Source organism: Leptodactylus fuscus, chromosome 11 (assembly GCF_031893055.1).
Source record: "Leptodactylus fuscus isolate aLepFus1 chromosome 11, aLepFus1.hap2, whole genome shotgun sequence".
NCBI classification, from domain to species: Eukaryota; Metazoa; Chordata; class Amphibia; order Anura; family Leptodactylidae; genus Leptodactylus; species Leptodactylus fuscus.
This window is the reverse complement of record NC_134275.1, coordinates 1,231,088-1,253,475: the sequence shown is the minus strand read 5'-3', so window position 1 is coordinate 1,253,475 and position 22,388 is coordinate 1,231,088. Positions and strand designations below refer to the sequence as shown.

The window sequence follows — 22,388 nt, the reverse complement described above, 5'->3', positions numbered from 1 at the left end:
CTGTACTGTGACATCACTGTGTGTATTATCCTGTACTGTGACATCACTGTGTGTATTATCTCTGTACTGTGACATCACTGTGTGTATTATCCTGTACTGTGACATCACTGTGTGTATTATCTCTGTACTGTGACATCGCTGTGTGTATTATCCCTGTACTGTGACATCACTGTGTGTATTATCCCTGTACTGTGACATCACTGTGTGTATTATCCTGTACTGTGACATCACTGTATTATCCTGTACTGTGACATCACTGTGTGTATTATCTCTGTACTGTGACATCACTGTGTGTATTATCTCTGTACTGTGACATCACTGTGTGTATTATCTCTGTACTGTGACATCACTGTGTGTATTATCCTGTAATGTGACATCACTGTGTGTATTATCCTGTACTTTGACATCACTGTGTGTATTATCTCTGTACTGTGACATCACTGTGTGTATTATCCCTGTACTGTGACATCACTGTGTGTATTATCCCTGTACTGTGACATCACTGTGTGTATTATCCCTGTACTGTGACATCACTGTGTGTATTATCCCTGTACTGTGACATCACAGTGTGTATTATCCTGTACTGTGACATCACTGTGTGTATTATCCTGTACTGTGACATCACTGTGTGTATTATCTCTGTACTGTGACATCGCTGTGTGTATTATCCCTGTACTGTGACATCACTGTGTGTATTATCTCTGTACTGTGACATCACTGTGTGTATTATCTCTGTACTGTGACATCACTGTGTGTATTATCTCCGTACTGTGACATCACTGTGTGTATTATCTCTGTACTGTGACATCACTGTGTGTATTATCTCTGTACTGTGACATCACTGTGTGTATTATCTCTGTACTGTGACATCACTGTGTGTATTATCCCTGTACTGTGACATCACTGTGTGTATTATCCTGTACTGTGACATCACTGTGTGTATTATCCCTGTACTGTGAAATCACTGTGTATTATCTCTGTACTGTGACATCACTGTGTGTATTATCCTGTACTTTGACATCACTGTGTGTATTATCTCTGTACTGTGACATCACTGTGTGTATTATCCTGTACTGTGACATCACTGTGTGTATTATCCCTGTACTGTGACATCACTGTGTGTATTATCTCTGTACTGTGACATCACTGTGTGTATTATCCCTGTACTGTGACATCACTGTGTGTATTATCCTGTACTGTGACATCACTGTGTGTATTATCTCTGTACTGTGACATCACTGTGTGTATTATCCCTGTACTGTGACATCACTGTGTGTATTATCCTGTACTGTGACATCACTGTGTGTATTATCTTTGTACTGTGACATTACTGTGTGTATTATCTCTGTACTGTGACATCACTGTGTGTATTATCCTGTACTGTGACATCACTGTGTGTATTATCTCTGTACTGTGACATCACTGTGTGTATTATCCCTGTACTGTGACATCACTGTGTGTATTATCCTGTACTGTGACATCACTGTGTGTATTATCCTGTACTGTGACATCACTGTGTGTATTATCCTGTACTGTGACATCACTGTGTGTATTATCTCTGTACTGTGACATCACTGTGTGTATTATCCTGTACTGTGACATCACTGTGTGTATTATCTCTGTACTGTGACATTACTGTGTGTATTATCTCTGTACTGTGACATCACTGTGTGTATTATCCTGTACTGTGACATCACTGTGTGTATTATCCTGTACTGTGACATCACTGTGTATTATCTCTGTACTGTGACATCACTGTGTGTATTATCCTGTACTTTGACATCACTGTGTGTATTATCTCTGTACTGTGACATCACTGTGTGTATTATCCTGTACTGTGACATCACTGTGTGTATTATCCCTGTACTGTGACATCACTGTGTGTATTATCTCTGTACTGTGACATCACTGTGTGTATTATCCCTGTACTGTGACATCACTGTGTGTATTATCCTGTACTGTGACATCACTGTGTGTATTATCTCTGTACTGTGACATCACTGTGTGTATTATCTCTGTACTCTGACATCACTGTGTGTATTATCCCTGTACTGTGACATCACTGTGTGTATTATCCTGTACTGTGACATCACTGTGTGTATTATCTTTGTACTGTGACATTACTGTGTGTATTATCCTGTACTGTGACATCACTGTGTGTATTATCCTGTACTGTGACATCACTGTGTGTATTATCCCTGTACTGTGACATCACTGTGTGTATTATCTCTGTACTGTGACATCACTGTGTGTATTATCTCTGTACTGTGACATCACTGTGTGTATTATCTCTGTACTGTGACATTACTGTGTGTATTATCTCTGTACTGTGACATCACTGTGTGTATTATCCTGTACTGTGACATCACTGTGTGTATTATCCTGTACCGTGACATCACTGTGTGTATTATCTCTGTACTGTGACATCACTGTGTGTATTATCTCTGTACTGTGACATCACTGTGTATATTATCCCTGTACTGTGACATCACTGTGTGTATTATCTCTGTACTGTGACATCACTGTGTGTATTATCCTGTACTGTGACATCACTGTGTGTATTATCTCTGTACTGTGACATCACTGTGTGTATTATCCTGTACTGTGACATCACTGTGTGTATTATCCCTGTACTGTGACATCACTGTGTGTATTATCCCTGTACTGTGACATCACTGTGTGTATTATCCCTGTACTGAGACATCACTGTGTGTATTATCCTGTACTGTGACATCACTGTGTGTATTATCTCTGTACTGTGACATCACTGTGTGTATTATCTCTGTACTGTGACATCACTGTGTGTATTATCTCTGTACTGTGACATCACTGTGTGTATTATCTCTGTACTGTGACATCACTGTGTGTATTATCTCTGTACTGTGACATCGCTGTGTGTATTATCTCTGTACTGTGACATCACTGTGTGTATTATCTCTGTACTGTGACATCACTGTGTGTATTATCTCTGTACTGTGACATCACTGTGTGTATTATCCCTGTACTGTGACATCACTGTGTGTATTATCTCTGTACTGTGACATCACTGTGTGTATTATCCCTGTACTGTGACATCACTGTGTGTATTATCCTGTACTGTGACATCACTGTGTGTATTATCCCTGTACTGTGACATCACTGTGTGTATTATCTCTGTACTGTGACATCACTGTGTGTATTAACCTGTACTGTGACATCACTGTGTGTATTATCTCTGTACTGTGACATCACTGTGTGTATTATCCTGTACTGTGACATCACTGTGTGTATTATCTCTGTACTGTGACATCACTGTGTGTATTATCTCTGTACTGTGACATCACTGTGTGTATTATCCTGTACTGTGACATCACTGTGTGTATTATCTCTGTACTGTGACATCACTGTGTGTATTATCCTGTACTGTGACATCACTGTGTGTATTATCCCTGTACTGTGACATCACTGTGTGTATTATCCCTGTACTGTGACATCACTGTGTGTATTATCCTGTACTGTGACATCACTGTGTGTATTATCCCTGTACTGTGACATCACTGTGTATTATCTCTGTACTGTGACATCACTGTGTGTATTATCCTGTACTTTGACATCACTGTGTGTATTATCTCTGTACTGTGACATCACTGTGTGTATTATCTCTGTACTGTGACATCACTGTGTGTATTATCCCTGTACTGTGACATCACTGTGTGTATTATCCTGTACTGTGACATCACTGTGTGTATTATCTCTGTACTGTGACATCACTGTGTGTATTATCCTGTACTGTGACATCACTGTGTGTATTATCCCTGTACTGTGACATCACTGTGTGTATTATCTCTGTACTGTGACATCACTGTGTGTATTATCTCTGTACTGTGACATCACTGTGTGTATTATCCCTGTACTGTGACATCACTGTGTGTATTATCCCTGTACTGAGACATCACTGTGTGTATTATCCTGTACTGTGACATCACTGTGTGTATTATCTCTGTACTGTGACATCACTGTGTGTATTATCTCTGTACTGTGACATCACTGTGTGTATTATCTCTGTACTGTGACATCACTGTGTGTATTATCTCTGTACTGTGACATCGCTGTGTGTATTATCTCTGTACTGTGACATCACTGTGTGTATTATCTCTGTACTGTGACATCACTGTGTGTATTATCTCTGTAATGTGACATCACTGTGTGTATTATCCCTGTACTGTGACATCACTGTGTGTATTATCTCTGTACTGTGACATCACTGTTTGTATTATCCCTGTACTGTGACATCACTGTGTGTATTATCCTGTACTGTGACATCACTGTGTGTATTATCCCTGTACTGTGACATCACTGTGTGTATTATCTCTGTACTGTGACATCACTGTGTGTATTAACCTGTACTGTGACATCACTGTGTGTATTATCTCTGTACTGTGACATCACTGTGTGTATTATCTCTGTACTGTGACATCACTGTGTGTATTATCCTGTACTGTGACATCACTGTGTGTATTATCTCTGTACTGTGACATCACTGTGTGTATTATCCTGTACTTTGACATCACTGTGTGTATTATCTCTGTACTGTGACATCACTGTGTGTATTATCCTGTACTGTGACATCACTGTGTGTATTATCCCTGTACTGTGACATCACTGTGTGTATTATCCCTGTACTGTGACATCACTGTGTGTATTATCCTGTACTGTGACATCACTGTGTGTATTATCCCTGTACTGTGACATCACTGTGTATTATCTCTGTACTGTGACATCACTGTGTGTATTATCCTGTACTGTGACATCACTGTGTATTATCCTGTACTGTGACATCACTGTGTGTATTATCTCTGTACTGTGACATCACTGTGTGTATTATCTCTGTACTGTGACATCGCTGTGTGTATTATCCCTGTACTGTGACATCACTGTGTGTATTATCTCTGTACTGTGACATCACTGTGTGTATTATCCCTGTACTGTGACATCACTGTGTGTATTATCCTGTACTGTGACATCACTGTGTGTATTATCTCTGTACTGTGACATCACTGTGTGTATTATCCTGTACTGTGACATCACTGTGTGTATTATCTCTGTACTGTGACATCACTGTGTGTATTATCCTGTACTGTGACATCACTGTGTGTATTATCTTTGTACTGTGACATCACTGTGTGTATTATCTTTGTACTGTGACATCACTGTGTGTATTATCTCTGTACTGTGACATCACTCTGTGTATTATCCCTGTACTGTGACATCACTGTGTGTATTATCCTGTACTGTGACATCACTGTGTGTATTATCTCTGTACTGTGACATCACTGTGTGTATTATCCTGTACTGTGACATCACTGTGTGTATTATCCCTGTACTGTGACATCACTGTGTGTATTATCTCTGTACTGTGACATCACTGTGTGTATTATCTCTGTACTGTGACATCACTGTGTGTATTATCCCTGTACTGTGACATCACTGTGTGTATTATCCCTGTACTGAGACATCACTGTGTGTATTATCCTGTACTGTGACATCACTGTGTGTATTATCTCTGTACTGTGACATCACTGTGTGTATTATCTCTGTACTGTGACATCACTGTGTGTATTATCTCTGTACTGTGACATCACTGTGTGTATTATCTCTGTACTGTGACATCACTGTGTGTATTATCTCTGTACTGTGACATCACTGTGTGTATTATCTCTGTACTGTGACATCGCTGTGTGTATTATCTCTGTACTGTGACATCACTGTGTGTATTATCTCTGTACTGTGACATCACTGTGTGTATTATCTCTGTACTGTGACATCACTGTGTGTATTATCCCTGTACTGTGACATCACTGTGTGTATTATCTCTGTACTGTGACATCACTGTGTGTATTATCCCTGTACTGTGACATCACTGTGTGTATTATCCTGTACTGTGACATCACTGTGTGTATTATCCTTGTACTGTGACATCACTGTGTATTATCTCTGTACTGTGACATCACTGTGTGTATTATCCTGTACTTTGACATCACTGTGTGTATTATCTCTGTACTGTGACATCTCTGTGTGTATTATCCTGTACTGTGACATCACTGTGTGTATTATCTCTGTACTGTGACATCACTGTGTGTATTATCCTGTACTGTGACATCACTGTGTGTATTATCCCTGTACTGTGACATCACTGTGTGTATTATCTCTGTACTGTGACATCACTGTGTGTATTAACCTGTACTGTGACATCACTGTGTGTATTATCCCTGTACTGTGACATCACTGTGTGTATTATCCTGTACTGTGACATCACTGTGTGTATTATCCCTGTACTGTGACATCACTGTGTATTATCTCTGTACTGTGACATCACTGTGTGTATTATCCTGTACTTTGACATCACTGTGTGTATTATCTCTGTACTGTGACATCACTGTGTGTATTATCTCTGTACTGTGACATCACTCTGTGTATTATCCCTGTACTGTGACATCACTGTGTGTATTATCCTGTACTGTGACATCACTGTGTGTATTATCCTGTACTGTGACATCACTGTGTGTATTATCTCTGTACTGTGACATCACTGTGTGTATTATCCTGTACTGTGACATCACTGTGTGTATTATCTCTGTACTGTGACATCACTGTGTGTATTATCTCTGTACTGTGACATCACTGTGTGTATTATCTCTGGACTGTGACATCACTGTGTGTATTATCCCTGTACTGTGACATCACTGTGTGTATTATCCCTGTACTGTGACATCACTGTGTGTATTATCCCTGTACTGTGACATCACTGTGTGTATTATCCTGTACTGTGGCATCACTGTGTGTATTATCTCTGCACTGTGACATCACTGTGTGTATTATCTATGTACTGTGACATCACTGTGTGTATTATCCTGTACTGTGACATCACTGTGTGTATTATCCCTGTACTGTGACATCACTGTGTGTATTATCTCTGTACTGTGACATCACTGTGTGTATTATCCTGTACTGTGACATCACTGTGTGTATTATCCCTGTACTGTGACATCACTGTGTGTATTATCTCTGTACTGTGACATCACTGTGTGTATTATCTCTGGACTGTGACATCACTGTGTGTATTATCCCTGTACTGTGACATCACTGTGTGTATTATCCCTGTACTGTGACATCACTGTGTGTATTATCCCTGTACTGTGACATCACTGTGTGTATTATCCTGTACTCTGACATCACTGTGTGTATTATCTCTGTACTGTGACATCACTGTGTGTATTATCTCTGTACTGTGACATCACTGTGTGTATTATCCTGCACTGTGACATCACTGTGTGTATTATCCTGTACTGTGGCATCACTGTGTGTATTATCTCTGCACTGTGACATCACTGTGTGTATTATCTCTGTACTGTGACATCACTGTGTGTATTATCCTGTACTGTGACATCACTGTATGTATTATCTCTGTACTGTGACATCACTGTGTGTATTATCCTGTACTGTGACATCACTGTGTGTATTATCCTGTACTGTGACATCACTGTGTTTATTATCCTGTACTGTGACATCACTGTGTGTATTATCCCTGTACTGTGACATCACTGTGTGTATTATCCTGTACTATGACATCACTGTGTGTATTATCTCTGTACTGTGACATTACTGTGTGTATTATCTCTGTACTGTGACATTACTGTGTGTATTATCCTGTACTGTGACATCACTGTGTGTATTATCCTGTACTGTGACATCACTGTGTGTATTATTCTGTACTGTGACATCACTGTGTGTATTATCCTGTACTGTGACATCACTGTGTGTATTATCCTGTACTGTGACATCACTGTGTGTATTATCTCTGTACTGTGACATCACTGTGTGTATTATCCTGTACTGTGACATCACTGTGTGTATTATCTCTGTACTGTGACATCACTGTGTGTATTATCCTGTACTGTGACATCACTGTGTGTATTATCCCTGTACTGTGACATCACTGTGTGTATTATCTCTGTACTGTGACATCACTGTGTGTATTATCCCTGTACTGTGACATCACTGTGTGTATTATCCTGTACTCTGACATCACTGTGTGTATTATCTCTGTACTGTGACATCACTGTGTGTATTATCTCTGTACTGTGACATCACTGTGTGTATTATCCTGTACTGTGACATCACTGTGTGTATTATCCCTGTACTGTGACATCACTGTGTGTATTATCTCTGTACTGTGACATCACTGTGTGTATTATCTCTGTACTGTGACATCACTGTGTGTATTATCTCTGTACTGTGACATCACTGTGTGTATTATCCTGTACTGTGACATCACTGTGTGTATTATCCCTGTACTGTGACATCACTGTGTGTATTATCTCTGTACTGTGACATCACTGTGTGTATTATCTCTGGACTGTGACATCACTGTGTGTATTATCCCTGTACTGTGACATCACTGTGTGTATTATCCCTGTACTGTGACATCACTGTGTGTATTATCCCTGTACTGTGACATCACTGTGTGTATTATCCTGTACTCTGACATCACTGTGTGTATTATCTCTGTACTGTGACATCACTGTGTGTATTATCTCTGTACTGTGACATCACTGTGTGTATTATCCTGCACTGTGACATCACTGTGTGTATTATCCTGTACTGTGGCATCACTGTGTGTATTATCTCTGCACTGTGACATCACTGTGTGTATTATCTCTGTACTGTGACATCACTGTGTGTATTATCCTGTACTGTGACATCACTGTATGTATTATCTCTGTACTGTGACATCACTGTGTGTATTATCCTGTACTGTGACATCACTGTGTGTATTATCCTGTACTGTGACATCACTGTGTGTATTATCCCTGTACTGTGACATCACTGTATGTATTATCCCTGTACTGTGACATCACTGTATGTATTATCTCTGTACTGTGACATCACTGTGTGTATTATCCTGTACTGTGACATCACTGTGTGTATTATCCTGTACTGTGACATCACTGTGTGTATTATCCCTGTACTGTGACATCACTGTGTGTATTATCCCTGTACTGTGACATCATTGTGTTTATTATCCTGTACTGTGACATCACTGTGTGTATTATCCCTGTACTGTGACATCACTGTGTGTATTATCCTGTACTGTGACATCACTGTGTGTATTATCCCTGTACTGTGACATCACTGTGTGTATTATCCCTGTACTGTGACATCACTGTGTGTATTATCTCTGTACTGTGACATCACTGTGTGTATTATCCCTGTACTGTGACATCACTGTGTGTATTATCTCTGTACTGTGACATCACTGTGTGTATTATCTCTGTACTGAGACATCACTGTGTGTATTATCCTGTACTGTGACATCACTGTGTGTATTATCCTGTACTGTGACATCACTGTGTGTATTATCCTGTACTGTGACATCACTGTGTGTATTATCCTGTACTGTGACATCACTGTGTGTATTATCTCTGTACTGTGACATCACTGTGTGTATTATCTCTGTACTGTGACATCACTGTGTGTATTATCTCTGTACTGTGACATCAGTGTGTGTATTATCCCTGTACTGTGACATCACTGTGTGTATTATCTCTGTACTGTGACATCACTGTGTGTATTATCCTGTACTGTGACATCACTGTGTGTATTATCTCTGTACTGTGACATCACTGTGTGTATTATCTCTGTACTGTGACATCACTGTGTGTATTATCCTGTACTGTGACATCACTGTGTGTATTATTCTGTACTGTGACATCACTGTATGTATTATCCTGTACTGTGACATCACTGTGTGTATTACCTCTGTACTGTGACATCGCTGTGTGTATTATCCCTGTACTGTGACATCACTGTGTGTATTATCCCTGTACTGTGACATCACTGTGTGTATTATCCTGTACTGTGACATCACTGTGTGTATTATCCTGTACTGTGACATCACTGTGTGTATTATCCTGTACTGTGACATCACTGTGTGTATTATCTCTGCACTGTGACATCACTGTGTGTATTATCTCTGTACTGTGACATCACTGTGTGTATTATCCCTGTACTGTGACATCACTGTGTGTATTATCCCTGTACTGTGACATCACTGTGTGTATTATCTCTGTACTGTGACATCACTGTGTGTATTATCCCTGTACTGTGACATCACTGTGTGTATTATCCTGTACTGTGACATCACTGTGTGTATTATTCTGTACTGTGACATCACTGTATGTATTATCTCTGTACTGTGACATCACTGTGTGTATTATCTCTGTACTGTGACATCACTGTGTGTATTATCCTGTACTGTGACATCACTGTGTGTATTATCCTGTACTGTGACATCACTGTGTGTATTATCCTGTACTGTGACATCACTGTGTGTATTATCTCTGCACTGTGACATCACTGTGTGTATTATCTCTGTACTGTGACATCACTGTGTGTATTATCTCTGCACTGTGACATCACTGTGTGTATTATCTCTGTACTGTGACATCACTGTGTGTATTATCCTGTACTGTGACATCACTGTGTGTATTATCCTGTACTGTGACATCACTGTGTGTATTATCTCTGTACTGTGACATCACTGTGTGTATTATCCTGTACTGTGACATCACTGTTTGTATTATCCTGTACTGTGACATCACTGTGTGTATTATCTCTGTACTGTGACATCACTGTGTGTATTATCCTGTACTGTGACATCACCGTGTGTATTATCCTGTACTGTGACATCACTGTGTGTATTATCTCTGTACTGTGACATCACTGTGTGTATTATCCTGTACTGTGACATTACAATGCTTATTCTCCCTGTATTGTGACATCACTGTGTGCATTATTTCTGTACTGTGACATCACTGTGTGTATTATCCTGTACTGTGACATCACTGTGTGCATTATTTCTGTACTGTGACATCACTGTGTGTATTATCCTGTACTGTGACATCACTGTGTGTATTATCTCTGTACTGTGACATCACTGTGTGTATTATCCTGTACTGTGACATCACAATGCTTATTCTCCCTGTATTGTGACATCACTGTGTGCATTATTTCTGTTGTGTTATTCTATGCAAACCCTTGCTAGGAAAAAGATCGCTCTTCTAGAACACAGCGCACTTCTCCCTTATCGTTGCATTTCCTTTTGTAACTCTGTTCAGGCGGTTTGTTCTGTTGTTTTGCATGGAGTTTGTATGTTCCACCACATACGTGGCCTTCCAATCATACATGACCTTCCTCTTGGTTCTCCAGTTATCTCTCATACACTATACATATACCGATAGGTTAATGACTTTCAGTGGAATTGTCTCGTGTGTATATATTTATAAAACAGAGAAATTAGACTGTAAACCCCAGTGGAGACAGATAATCCCTATAGCGCTATGGAACAGATTAGACACTATACAAACAACAGCAAATAACATACAGTAAAGAATACAATGTAGCGCGGGAAGACTTAATGCAGGATTTCTGTTTGATATGTAAAACCATAAAGGGTTCTTAGCTACATTCACATGGCGATTCCCGGTCCTATTATCAGGATGTGTTTGCTATTTTGTGCATTTATTTCCTGGGGCTTATATGACACCAACATATTTCACTGCACAAATACTATCAGTAGTGTTATACTCCATTGAGGTGCACAATGCATCTTGTAAACTCACATATGCACACTACCCTTTAATGCATCAATATGGGTTTAAAGTATAGGAAGTAGAGACATGGGAAGAACATACAAGCACCGTGACATTGGTACATACTGTTACTACGCCAAGATTCAACATTCCCCAAATGCAAGCTCATGCAATGGTTCCCTGCATACTCTTGCCCATAACTAATTTCGAAACTGTTGCAAACTGCAGATAAAGCCACAGATACATGACATCACCGTCTAAACCTGCCCTGCAGACTACACAGCATTTGCCAACTCTTTTTGGATGAGAGAATCCCTTCTTGTACATCCATTTCCCATCCCCTTGCTAATCTGCCTGTATCCTCCACATTAATGAACAAAATAGGATTTGTACTTATGCTTTGTTAGCAATATTCCACAGCAAATAACCCTAAGGTTACATTTGTTTTTCTTGAGCTCTTTCCCCTTAATGTGACTTGCAAACAGAGCGTAATTCAAGAGCAGAGCTGACTGTAAAGGTATACAGTACATACAACAGCAATTTTTGCAATGACAGTGCAGAGAGGGGATATGAGATCTGTGTGCTAATGAGCTGACACTGCAGAGGCGAGGGGATGTAGAGGAATGCACTACAACAGCAGAGCACAGAAACACAGGTGGCTGCTTTCAATACATTCTGATCTATGCAAGCTTAACATCATTCGCATGAATTCTTGCAGTGAGTTGTGATCTGCAGTGGAAAACCTTCCCCATTATTGCTGCAATAACTCACGTCAAACATTTGCTATTTGCCTCATACGTCGCTGCATCTCCATTGTCTGTAAATTACATCAGTGTAAAGTATTGACAAAATCATGTGTCTTAATAAATAAGCTGCTCGATGGAGACGCGTAGTATAGAGAGCAGGGAGAGTGGGTATGTGCATCCACATATATGTATGTACATGTATGTATGTCTGTATAGATTTGCACAGAATATATATATATATATATATATATATATATATATATATATATATATATATATATATATGTATGTGTGTATATGTACTGCATGTGTGTGCAAGTATGTCTAAATATATGTGTATGTCTCTGTCTGCATATATGTGAATGCATATATATGTGTCTAAAAGTATGCAAAGTATATGTGTGTATGAATGTATATGTGTATATTTATGTTCATGTATGTCATGTGTGTGTTCATGTTTATGTTTCTGTGTGTATGTACACTGTGATTTTACAATATGTGTGTATATGTATGTTTCTGTATGCACTGTGTATGTGGATACATAATATATATGTGCATGTGTCTTTGTATGTTCCAGTGCGTATGTGTGTGTCTATGTGTGTTCATCTATGTATGTATTTGTGTATGTTTGTCCATGTGTGTCCTTGTATGCGTGTGTGTGTGTGTGTGTGTGTGTGTGTGTATATACAGTCCTATGAAAAAGTTTGGGCACCCCTATTAATCTTAATCATTTTTAGTTCTAAATATTTTGGTGTTTATAACAGCCATTTCAGTTTGATATATCTAATAACTGATGGACACAGTAATATTTCAGGATTGAAATGAGGTTTATTGTACTAACAGAAAATGTGCAATATGCATTAAACCAAAATTTGACCGGTGCAAAAATATGGGCACCTCAACAGAAAAGTGACATTAATATTTAGTAGATCCTCCTTTTGCAAATATAACAGCCTCTAGTCGCTTCCTGTAGCTTTTAATCAGTTCCTGGATCCTGGATGAAGGGATTTTGGACAAACAATTCAAGTTCAGTTAAGTTAGATGGTGGCCGAGCATGGACAGCCCGCTTCCAATCATCCCACAGATGTTCAATGATATTCAGGTCTGGGGACTGGGATGGCCATTCCAGAACATTGTCATTGTTCCTCTGCATGAATGCCTGAGGATTTGGAGCGGTGTTTTGGATCATTGTCTTGCTGAAATATCCATCCCCGGCGTAACTTCAACTTCGTCACTGATTCTTGAACATTATTCTCAAGAATCTGCTGATACTGAGTGGAATCCATGCGACTCTCAACTTTAACAAGATTCCCGATGCCGGCATTGGCCACACAGCCCCAAAGCATGATGGAACCTCCACCAAATTTTACAGTGGGTAGCAAGTGTTTTTCTTGGAATGCTGTTTCTTTTTGGACGCCATGCATAACGCCTTTTTGTATGACCAAACAACTCAATCTTTGTTTCCAAAATGAAGTTGGCTTCTCCAAATGTGCTTTTTCATACCTCAGGCAACTCTATTTGTGGCGTACATGCAGAAACGGCTTCTTTCTCATCACTCTCCCATACAGCTTCTATTTGTGCAAAGTGCGCTGTATAGTTGACCGATGCACAGTGACACCATCTGCAGCAAGATGATGCTGCAGCTCTTTGGAGGTGTCTGTGGATTGTCCTTGACTGTTCTCACCATTCTTCTTCTCTGCCTTTCTGATATTTTTCTTGGCCTGCCACTTCTGGGCTTAACAAGAACTGTCCCTGTGGTCTTCCATTTCCTTACTATGTTCCTCACAGTGGAAACTGACAGGTTAAATCTCTGAGACAACGTTTTGTATCCTTCCCCTGAACAACTATGTTGAACAATCTTTGTTTTCAGATCATTTGAGAGCGGGCTGTCCATGTTCGGCGACCATCAAACTGAACTGAACTTGAATTGTTTTGTAGAAAGAAATGGTCCAAAATACCTTCATCCAGGATCCAGGAACTGATTAAAAGCTACAGGAAGCGACTAGAGGCTGTTATCTTTGCAAAAGGAGGATGTACTAAATATTAATGTCACTTTTCTGTTGAGGTGCCCATACTTTTGCACCGGTCAAATTTTGGTTTAATGCATATTGCACATTTTCTGTTAGTACAATAAACCTCATTTCAATCCTGAAATATTACTGTGTCCATCAGTTATTAGATATATCAAACTGAAATGGCTGCTGCAAACACCAAAATATTTACAACTAAAAATGATTAAGATTAATAGGGGTGCCCAAACTTTTTCATAGGACTGTATATAGTATATGTGCGTCTTTGAATTTGTATTTCTGTGTGTTTTTTTGTGTGTTCGTATGTGGGCCTGTGTTTGCATATATATTTGTATGTGTGTGTTTGTCTATGCAATGCATGTGTTTCTACGTGCACTGTGGATATGTGTGCATGTGCATATAAAATATATGTTTGCCTCTTAGTATGTCAGTATGTTTCTGTGTGTAAGTATGTGTGTCTATGTGTGTACATACTGTATATATGTGTGTTTATTTACCATATATGTTCACCTCTTATGTCTGTATGTTTCTGTCTGTATGTATGCCTATGTGTGTACATACTGTATATATGTGTGTATATACTGTATATATGTGTGTCTATGTGTGTACATACTGTATATATGTGTGTATATACTGTATATATGTGTGTCTATGTGTGTACATACTGTATATATGTGTGTCTATGTGTGTACATACTGTACATATGTGTGTCTATGTGTGTATATACTGTATATATGTGTGTCTATGTGTGTACGTACTGTATATATGTGCGGCTATGTGTGTACATACTGTATATATGTGTGTACATACTGTATATATGTGTGTCTATGTGTGTATATACTGTATATATGTGCGGCTATGTGTGTATATACTGTATATATGTGTGTCTATGTGTGTATATACTGTATGTATGTGTGTCTATGTGTGTACGTACTGTATATATGTGTGTCTATGTGTGTATATACTGTATATATGTGTGTCTATGTGTGTACGTACTGTATATATGTGCGGCTATGTGTGTACGTACTGTATATATGTGTGTCTATGTGTGTATATACTGTATATATGTGTGTCTATGTGTGTACGTACTGTATATATGTGCGGCTATGTGTGTACATACTGTATATATGTGTGTCTATGTGTGTACGTACTGTATATATGTGCGGCTATGTGTGTACATACTGTATATATGTGTGTCTATGTGTGTATATACTGTATATATGTGCGGCTATGTGTGTACATACTGTATATATGTGTGTCTATGTGTGTATATACTGTATATATGTGCGGCTATATGTGTACGTACTGTATATATGTGTGTCTATGTGTGTACGTACTGTATATATGTGTGTCTATGTGTGTACGTACTGTATATATGTGCGGGTATGTGTGTACATACTGTATGTATGTGTGTCTATGTGTGTACGTACTGTATATATGTGCGGCTATGTGTGTACATACTGTATATATGTGCGGCTATGTGTGTACATACTGTATATATGTGTGTCTATGTGTGTATGTACTGTATATATGTGCGGCTATATGTGTACATACTGTATATATGTGTGTCTATGTGTGTATATACTGTATATATGTGTGTCTATGTGTGTACGTACTGTATATATGTGTGTACATACTGTATATATGTGTGTCTATGTGTGTACGTACTGTATATATGTGCGGCTATGTGTGTACATACTGTATGTATGTGCGGCTATGTGTGTACATACTGTATATATGTGTGTCTATGTGTGTACGTACTGTATATATGTGCGGCTATGTGTGTACATACTGTATATATGTGCTCGGCTATAATGTGATGGCGTGTTAGACCGCGGTGGAATTCAAGGACAAAGCTTTGTAGCAGCTGCATTCTATACATATGGGGATACGAGGGTTATTTATCAAGAAACAGAGAGAGTCTCCAAGACTAAAATGACAGAATTTGTGCGGCGAGTTGTGCTTTGTGTGTCTCGGCTGCAGGACGTTCTTGGCACTCTCATCCCTTTGGAAGCGGGAGCCCTCTAAATCTTCAGAGGAGTGTTTTCCTCTAACAGGCACAAAGTGAACAAGCTGCATCATTCTAGCAGTCGTGTCAATCACGTCCGGATAAGTGACCTCCACCGAGCTGAAAAAAACCTTCCGTTTCTTTGTATCTTTTTACCAGACAAATTCATTTACACGGATACAATTAAAACTGCTGACTTGGCGCTTCACCTTTGCCTCCTCCCTTATGTTAAGCGCCACGCTGCTGGGTTAAATCTTTCATTTTTTGGAATTAGGAGGTAAAAGCTTTTTGACGTTTGAAAAATTATTGGTTTTCATTTGATTTGACAACCTGAACATTTTTATGACGACCGGCTCTGCTCGGGTTATGGCTCGACTTGGCTGATTCATTACTTGTTACGTGGGTTTCTAATTTTGGCTCAGAAGGTTTGGGGCACTGCATGTCTGCCGACTGCCCCTAATATATATATTTTATTGTATTTATATCTTTATTATTATTATATTATTTTTTATATTTATTTGTATTATTATATTCTTATCTATATATAATATTATATTCTTACTCAATCCAAGAACCTCGAGAAAAATCCAACCCTCCAAGACAGGAGTAGGGAGCCTTGGCTCTCCAGCTGCTGTGAAACTACAACTTCCAGCATGCTCCATTCACTTTCATGGGAGTTCCAAGAACAGCAGAGCAAGTATGCATGCTGGGATTTGTAGTTTTGTAACAGCTGGAGAGCCAAGGTTCCCTCCCCCTGCTCCAAGAAGTTATTTTTCCTTCCCTAAATGCCCCTATACACTTAGAGGTGTTGTACTGTATTGAAGGTGTTGGACCGTATTGGAGGTGTTGGACCGTATTGAAGGTGTTGGACCATATTGGAGGTGTTGGACTGTATTGGAGGTGTTGGACCGTATTGGAGGTGTTGGACCATATTGGAGGTGTTGGACCATATTGAAGGTGTTGGACCGTATTGGAGGTGTTGGACCATATTGGAGGTGTTGGAACCTATTGGAGCTGTTGGACCGTATTGGAGGTGTTGGACTGTATTTGGAGGTATTGGATCATATTGGAAGTGTTGGACCGTATTGGAGGTGTTGGATTGTATTGGAAGTGTTGGACTGTAGTGGAGGTGTTGGACTGCATTGGAGGTGTTGGACTGTATTGGAGGTGTTGGACCGTATTGGAGGTGTTGGACCGTATTGAAGGTGTTGGACTGTATTGGAGGTGATGGACTGTATTGGAGGTGTTGGATCGTATTGGAGGTGTTGGACCGTATTGGAGGTGTTGGACCATATTGGAGGTGTTGGACCGTATTGAAGGTGTTGGACTGTATTGGAGGTGATGGACTGTATTGGAGGTGTTGGATCGTATTGGAGGTGTTGGACCGTATTGGAAGTGTTGGACCATATTGGAGGTGTTGGACTGTATTGGAGGTGATGGACTGTATTGGAGGTGATGGACTGTATTGGAGGTGTTGGATCGTATTGGAGGTGTTGGACCGTATTGGAGGTGTTGGACCATATTGGAGGTGTTGGACTGTATTGGAGGTGTTGGACCGTATTGGAAGTATTGGGCTGTATTGGATGTGTTGGACCCTATTGGAACTGTTGGACCGTATTGGAAGTATTGGACCATATTGGAGGTGTTGGACCTTATTGGAACTGTTGGACCGTATTGGAAGTGTTGGACCGTATTGGAGGTGTTGGACCATATTGGAGGTGTTGGACTGTATTGGAGGTGTTGGACCGTATTGGAAGTATTGGGCTGTATTGGATGTGTTGGACCCTATTGGAACTGTTGGACCGTATTGGAAGTGTTGGACCATATTGGAGGTGTTGGACTGTATTAGAGGTGTTAGACCCTATTGGAACTGTTTTACCATATGGTAAGTGTTGGACCATATTGGAGGTGTTGGACCGTATTGGAAGTATTGGACTGTATTAGAGGTGTTGGACTGTATTGAAGGGGTTGGACCATATTGGAGGTGTTGGACTGTATTGGAGGTGTTGGACCGTATTGGAAGTATTGGGCTGTATTGGATGTGTTGGACCCTATTGGAGGTGTTGGACCGTATTGGAGGTGTTGGACTGTATTGGAGGTGTTGGACCGTATTGGAAGTATTGGGCTGTATTGGATGTGTTGGACCCTATTGGAGGTGTTGGACCGTATTGGAAGTATTGGACCGTATTAGAGGTGTTGGACCCTATTGAAACTGTTGGACCGTATTAGAACTGTTGGACCGTATTGGAAGTATTGGACCGTATTGGAGGTGTTGGACCATATTGAATTCCTCCTCTATTTCCCTTCATTTCCATAAAGAAATATTGTTGATTGAAATCAATTACTGGAAACTATGTGTAAGAGCTTTGTGCATTTAGGTTAAATCCATTCATTGATATTTGAGAAATGGCGTTACAAAGCCGACCTCTTGAAGGGATTACTTTGATTAAGGATTAAGGAATGAAAGTGTTTGATTGAAATGACATTCATTCAGCAAAGGAGCAATGGATTGTGAAATGTGTAGGCGTTCATTACCTTGGTGATCTTTAGTAGAATATTTATATATATATATATATATATATATATATATATATATATATATATATAAAATTCATTAAACCTAATTATTCCAGGAGTGACGACAGGAGGTCAAGGGTCAGGGGTTTATTTGTTGCTAAATTGTAATTGAAAAATGTAACCAATGACCAATGTGAATTCTGAGAAGCAGAAGTAGAACTAAGAATAGGAGATACTATACAAATATACTGCACTTGTACAGGGCCGGTGGTTTCTTGGTTGTAGGGGTATGGGGGGTCTGCAAGGCCCCCTTTCTGCAGTTTGTTTCCCCATGGTGGGGCTATTAAAGGATTATCTTATCTTATCTTATTTTGGAGTATCCAACACCATTGGACTTTGAGGCATGAAGAAGAACTTTGATCTAGTGAAAGGAATCAGAAACATCTGTCTTTTGTTGTCAGCTCCGGCACTGCAGCACAGCCGGGTTCTGGCCATGTTGTGACTCTAGTCTGGTTGAAATCTTAACATACATACATCTTCCATTATATAACCCCTAATACAAATTTGCTCCTGGGGGACCCTGTTCAGCAACACTACACACATCTATTTCCCCAGCATACTTATTATTTCATGTGGCCCACAGAAGCGAAACGAGCACTGCAGAGAAGAGCTCATTAAATACTATGCAATAAAACTCTGATGTCTTCTGTATTCTTCCGAATTAGAGCATTTGCCAGCCTATCCTATAGCCCTACCTTCACAGCCAATGAAATATTCTCAAGAAATGACAGAGCACACAGATCCCAACCATTGTTAATTCATGTCCAGACTTTGAAAGTGCTGCATTCGACGCTCATATACCCAGCAATGCCTCTGTACTAAGACAGAAGATAGAAGGGGACAGGAAGACACATCAAAAGCACAGATATGGGGGGGGGGGGGAGCTCGAGAGATAGAAAGTGAGAGACATGCAGACACATTAAGAGACAGAGGTGGAGATGAGAGTGATAGGGGATGTGGATTTTTATACTTTACACTGGATATGACTTTATGCTCAAGATTAAATTTGCATTATAGAAATACATAATTGCAGAACAGCCTTATACATTCCACTTTCACTAGCCGTCACTTTTGTATTGACAACAGAAGCATCAACAGATTTCTACAGGCACAATATACTGAACTCTGCCTACACGGATCTGATAGCACCTATGTAAAGGAGCCTTGACGAAATGCAGCAATACTTAAACAGATACTTACAAGCATTGGTCACAGAAAAACTGTTGGATGAGTCTAAGTGATCGACATTGTGAAACAACTGGAAGGGCCTCTCTGTGTTATTTTGGTTGGTGTTGTGCAGCTGGACTGCAAATAAAAATGCACTGTGTTCCTGAATGGTGTTTTTCATGAAAAGTCCACCTAGAAAAAAACAAAACAATAAAATTAGGAATTGATAAAGTAATATCATCTGCAATAACGGCTCCTTATGTGTGACAGACACAATAGTATAGACTGCTGCTGCTATTAACTTTCATGGGGCATTTGTCTTTAAGGATGAATCTGTTCTCAGCCCCTGCACGGCTTCTTTCTGCTGTAGTCTTTCTGCCTTTCTTTTAATACAATTTGCTGACTCCAGTTCTTCTACAGCTTCCATCAAGAACAAACCTATTCAGCAGTGTACAAGATGTGACTGAAAGGAAGGCTGTGTGTTTCTTTCCATACTGCCCATTCTGCTCACATTGCCAGTACAAAGAGCTGCCTCTGAACAGGATTCTTGGGGTTTTGGGGTAAGCATAACTTTCCTGCAGTGTGCTCTATATAGATCTCTGCTACTTTAATAAAAAGCTGCAGTGCCTCAACCCATATTATACAGTGTACACTATGCCTTAATCTGCCTCTGTATCTGCATTCTGTCTGATTCTTTACTTGCAGCAGACAAGAGAGCAATCCAGGCTGCCAGATCCTGCACAGATCCTAGGCTCAATGTATAAATGTAATAATGCCAGTAGTATTGTACATGAGAGTGCAGTGCATGAAGTTGTGCTGGTAATGCAGGACATGGAGAGGGATACAGGCAAGCTGCTGCCTACATTGCATACACTTGCTGCTGTGAAATACAAAGACAACATGCATGGCTATCCAGACAGGATCTGCATATGCTTCTAAGCAACATTCAGTCACTTACCTATATTGATAGTGTTAGGGAATCCTCCATAGGTCTCGCCTGCAAGGCTTAGCAGCAATAGGAAGACAGTCTGCAGCTCGTTTTGTCCCATTTTCACAGCCTCAGTTTCTAGAGCCCGGGCATTCAGCACTTTGCACAGTCCCTCTCCTTACAGCAGCACCATGGACAGCTCCATTGGCTGCAAGCTGCAATTCAGCCCCTATAGAAAATCAAGGGGACTTTTCCCAAAGATGGTGGTGAAGAGAGAAAGGGAGTGAGGAAAAAAAAGAGATGAGATGAATAAGGCTCTTCCAATTGGACCAGTAGGGGGGTTATTGATCAAACTTGATCTGACGTTGAGTTAAAGCAGCATGGTTGAGCTCAGCCTCACTGCAGCCCCTACACGACTGCAAAGCACAAGCTCTGCATTTGTCTACAAGGAGATGGAATCGATAGAAGCTCACAAGCCTCACGTGGACCAAAGGCTAACCCCTTCATTACTGAGGACAACAGAGCCTATGTGTCTCCTCTCCAGCCCAAAATATAATGCTGTAAAGTGTCCCAGGAACCAGCTGCAGCACAACAAAGACATGTACAAGGAGCAGCTAGATACCCTCCTGCAGATAGCTCTGCTCTGCCACCATGGAAGCACAAGGCAAATGCCCCTTTCTAGTCACATTAGTGACAAGGCATGCCAAAGCTTTCATGCTGTCTGCACCAGATGTAGGTAATGTCTAGTGTGGACTTTTATCCATCCGCTTCTTCCTCTGCTACTACAGTAGGTCTGTTATATCACTTCAACTGCAGAGACTGTACTCTTATTTATATCTGATCTTATGTATTTATATAGCACATACATATACTGCAGCGCTGTACACTGATTTATTATCATGTGCTGGACTTGCAATCTAAATATTGTATGTGTGTGTATATATATATATATATATATATATATATATATATTGAGATAGATATGTATTATGGTTTATAGTATATCTAAGAATAGTAGCTGCACTATATGTATAATGTGCAATCATTAGGATCTATAGATTTCTATAGCTGCACTATATGTATAATATGCAATTCCTAGGATCTATAGATTACTATAGCTGCACTATATGTATAATATGCAATTCTTAGGATCTATAGATTACTATAGCTGCACTATATGTATAATATGCAATTCTTAGGATCTATAGATTTCTATAGCTGCACTATATGTATAATGTGCAATCATTGGGATCTATAGATTTCTATAGCTGCACTATATGTATAATGTGCAATTCTTAGGAT

General features: G+C 39.8%; 1 protein-coding gene across 3 annotated transcripts in view; it reads right to left on the bottom strand.

The window, feature by feature from the left end:
• The window catches only part of GRIA3 (glutamate ionotropic receptor AMPA type subunit 3), a 214,625-nt gene extending 192,812 nt beyond the window's left edge, over nucleotides 1-21,813 (bottom strand). For all 3 annotated transcript variants that reach the window (XR_012711860.1, XM_075260620.1, XM_075260622.1), the window contains exons 1-2: nucleotides 21,117-21,813; nucleotides 20,192-20,350 (exon numbers count right to left, since the gene is read on the bottom strand). Coding sequence is in view for 2 of the 3 variants with exons in the window: in XM_075260620.1 (XP_075116721.1) it covers nucleotides 20,192-20,350; nucleotides 21,117-21,207 (250 nt within the window). In the remaining variant the exon portion in view is untranslated. The remainder of the gene's footprint in view (nucleotides 1-20,191; nucleotides 20,351-21,116) is intronic.
• Between the last annotated feature and the right edge of the window lie 575 nt (nucleotides 21,814-22,388).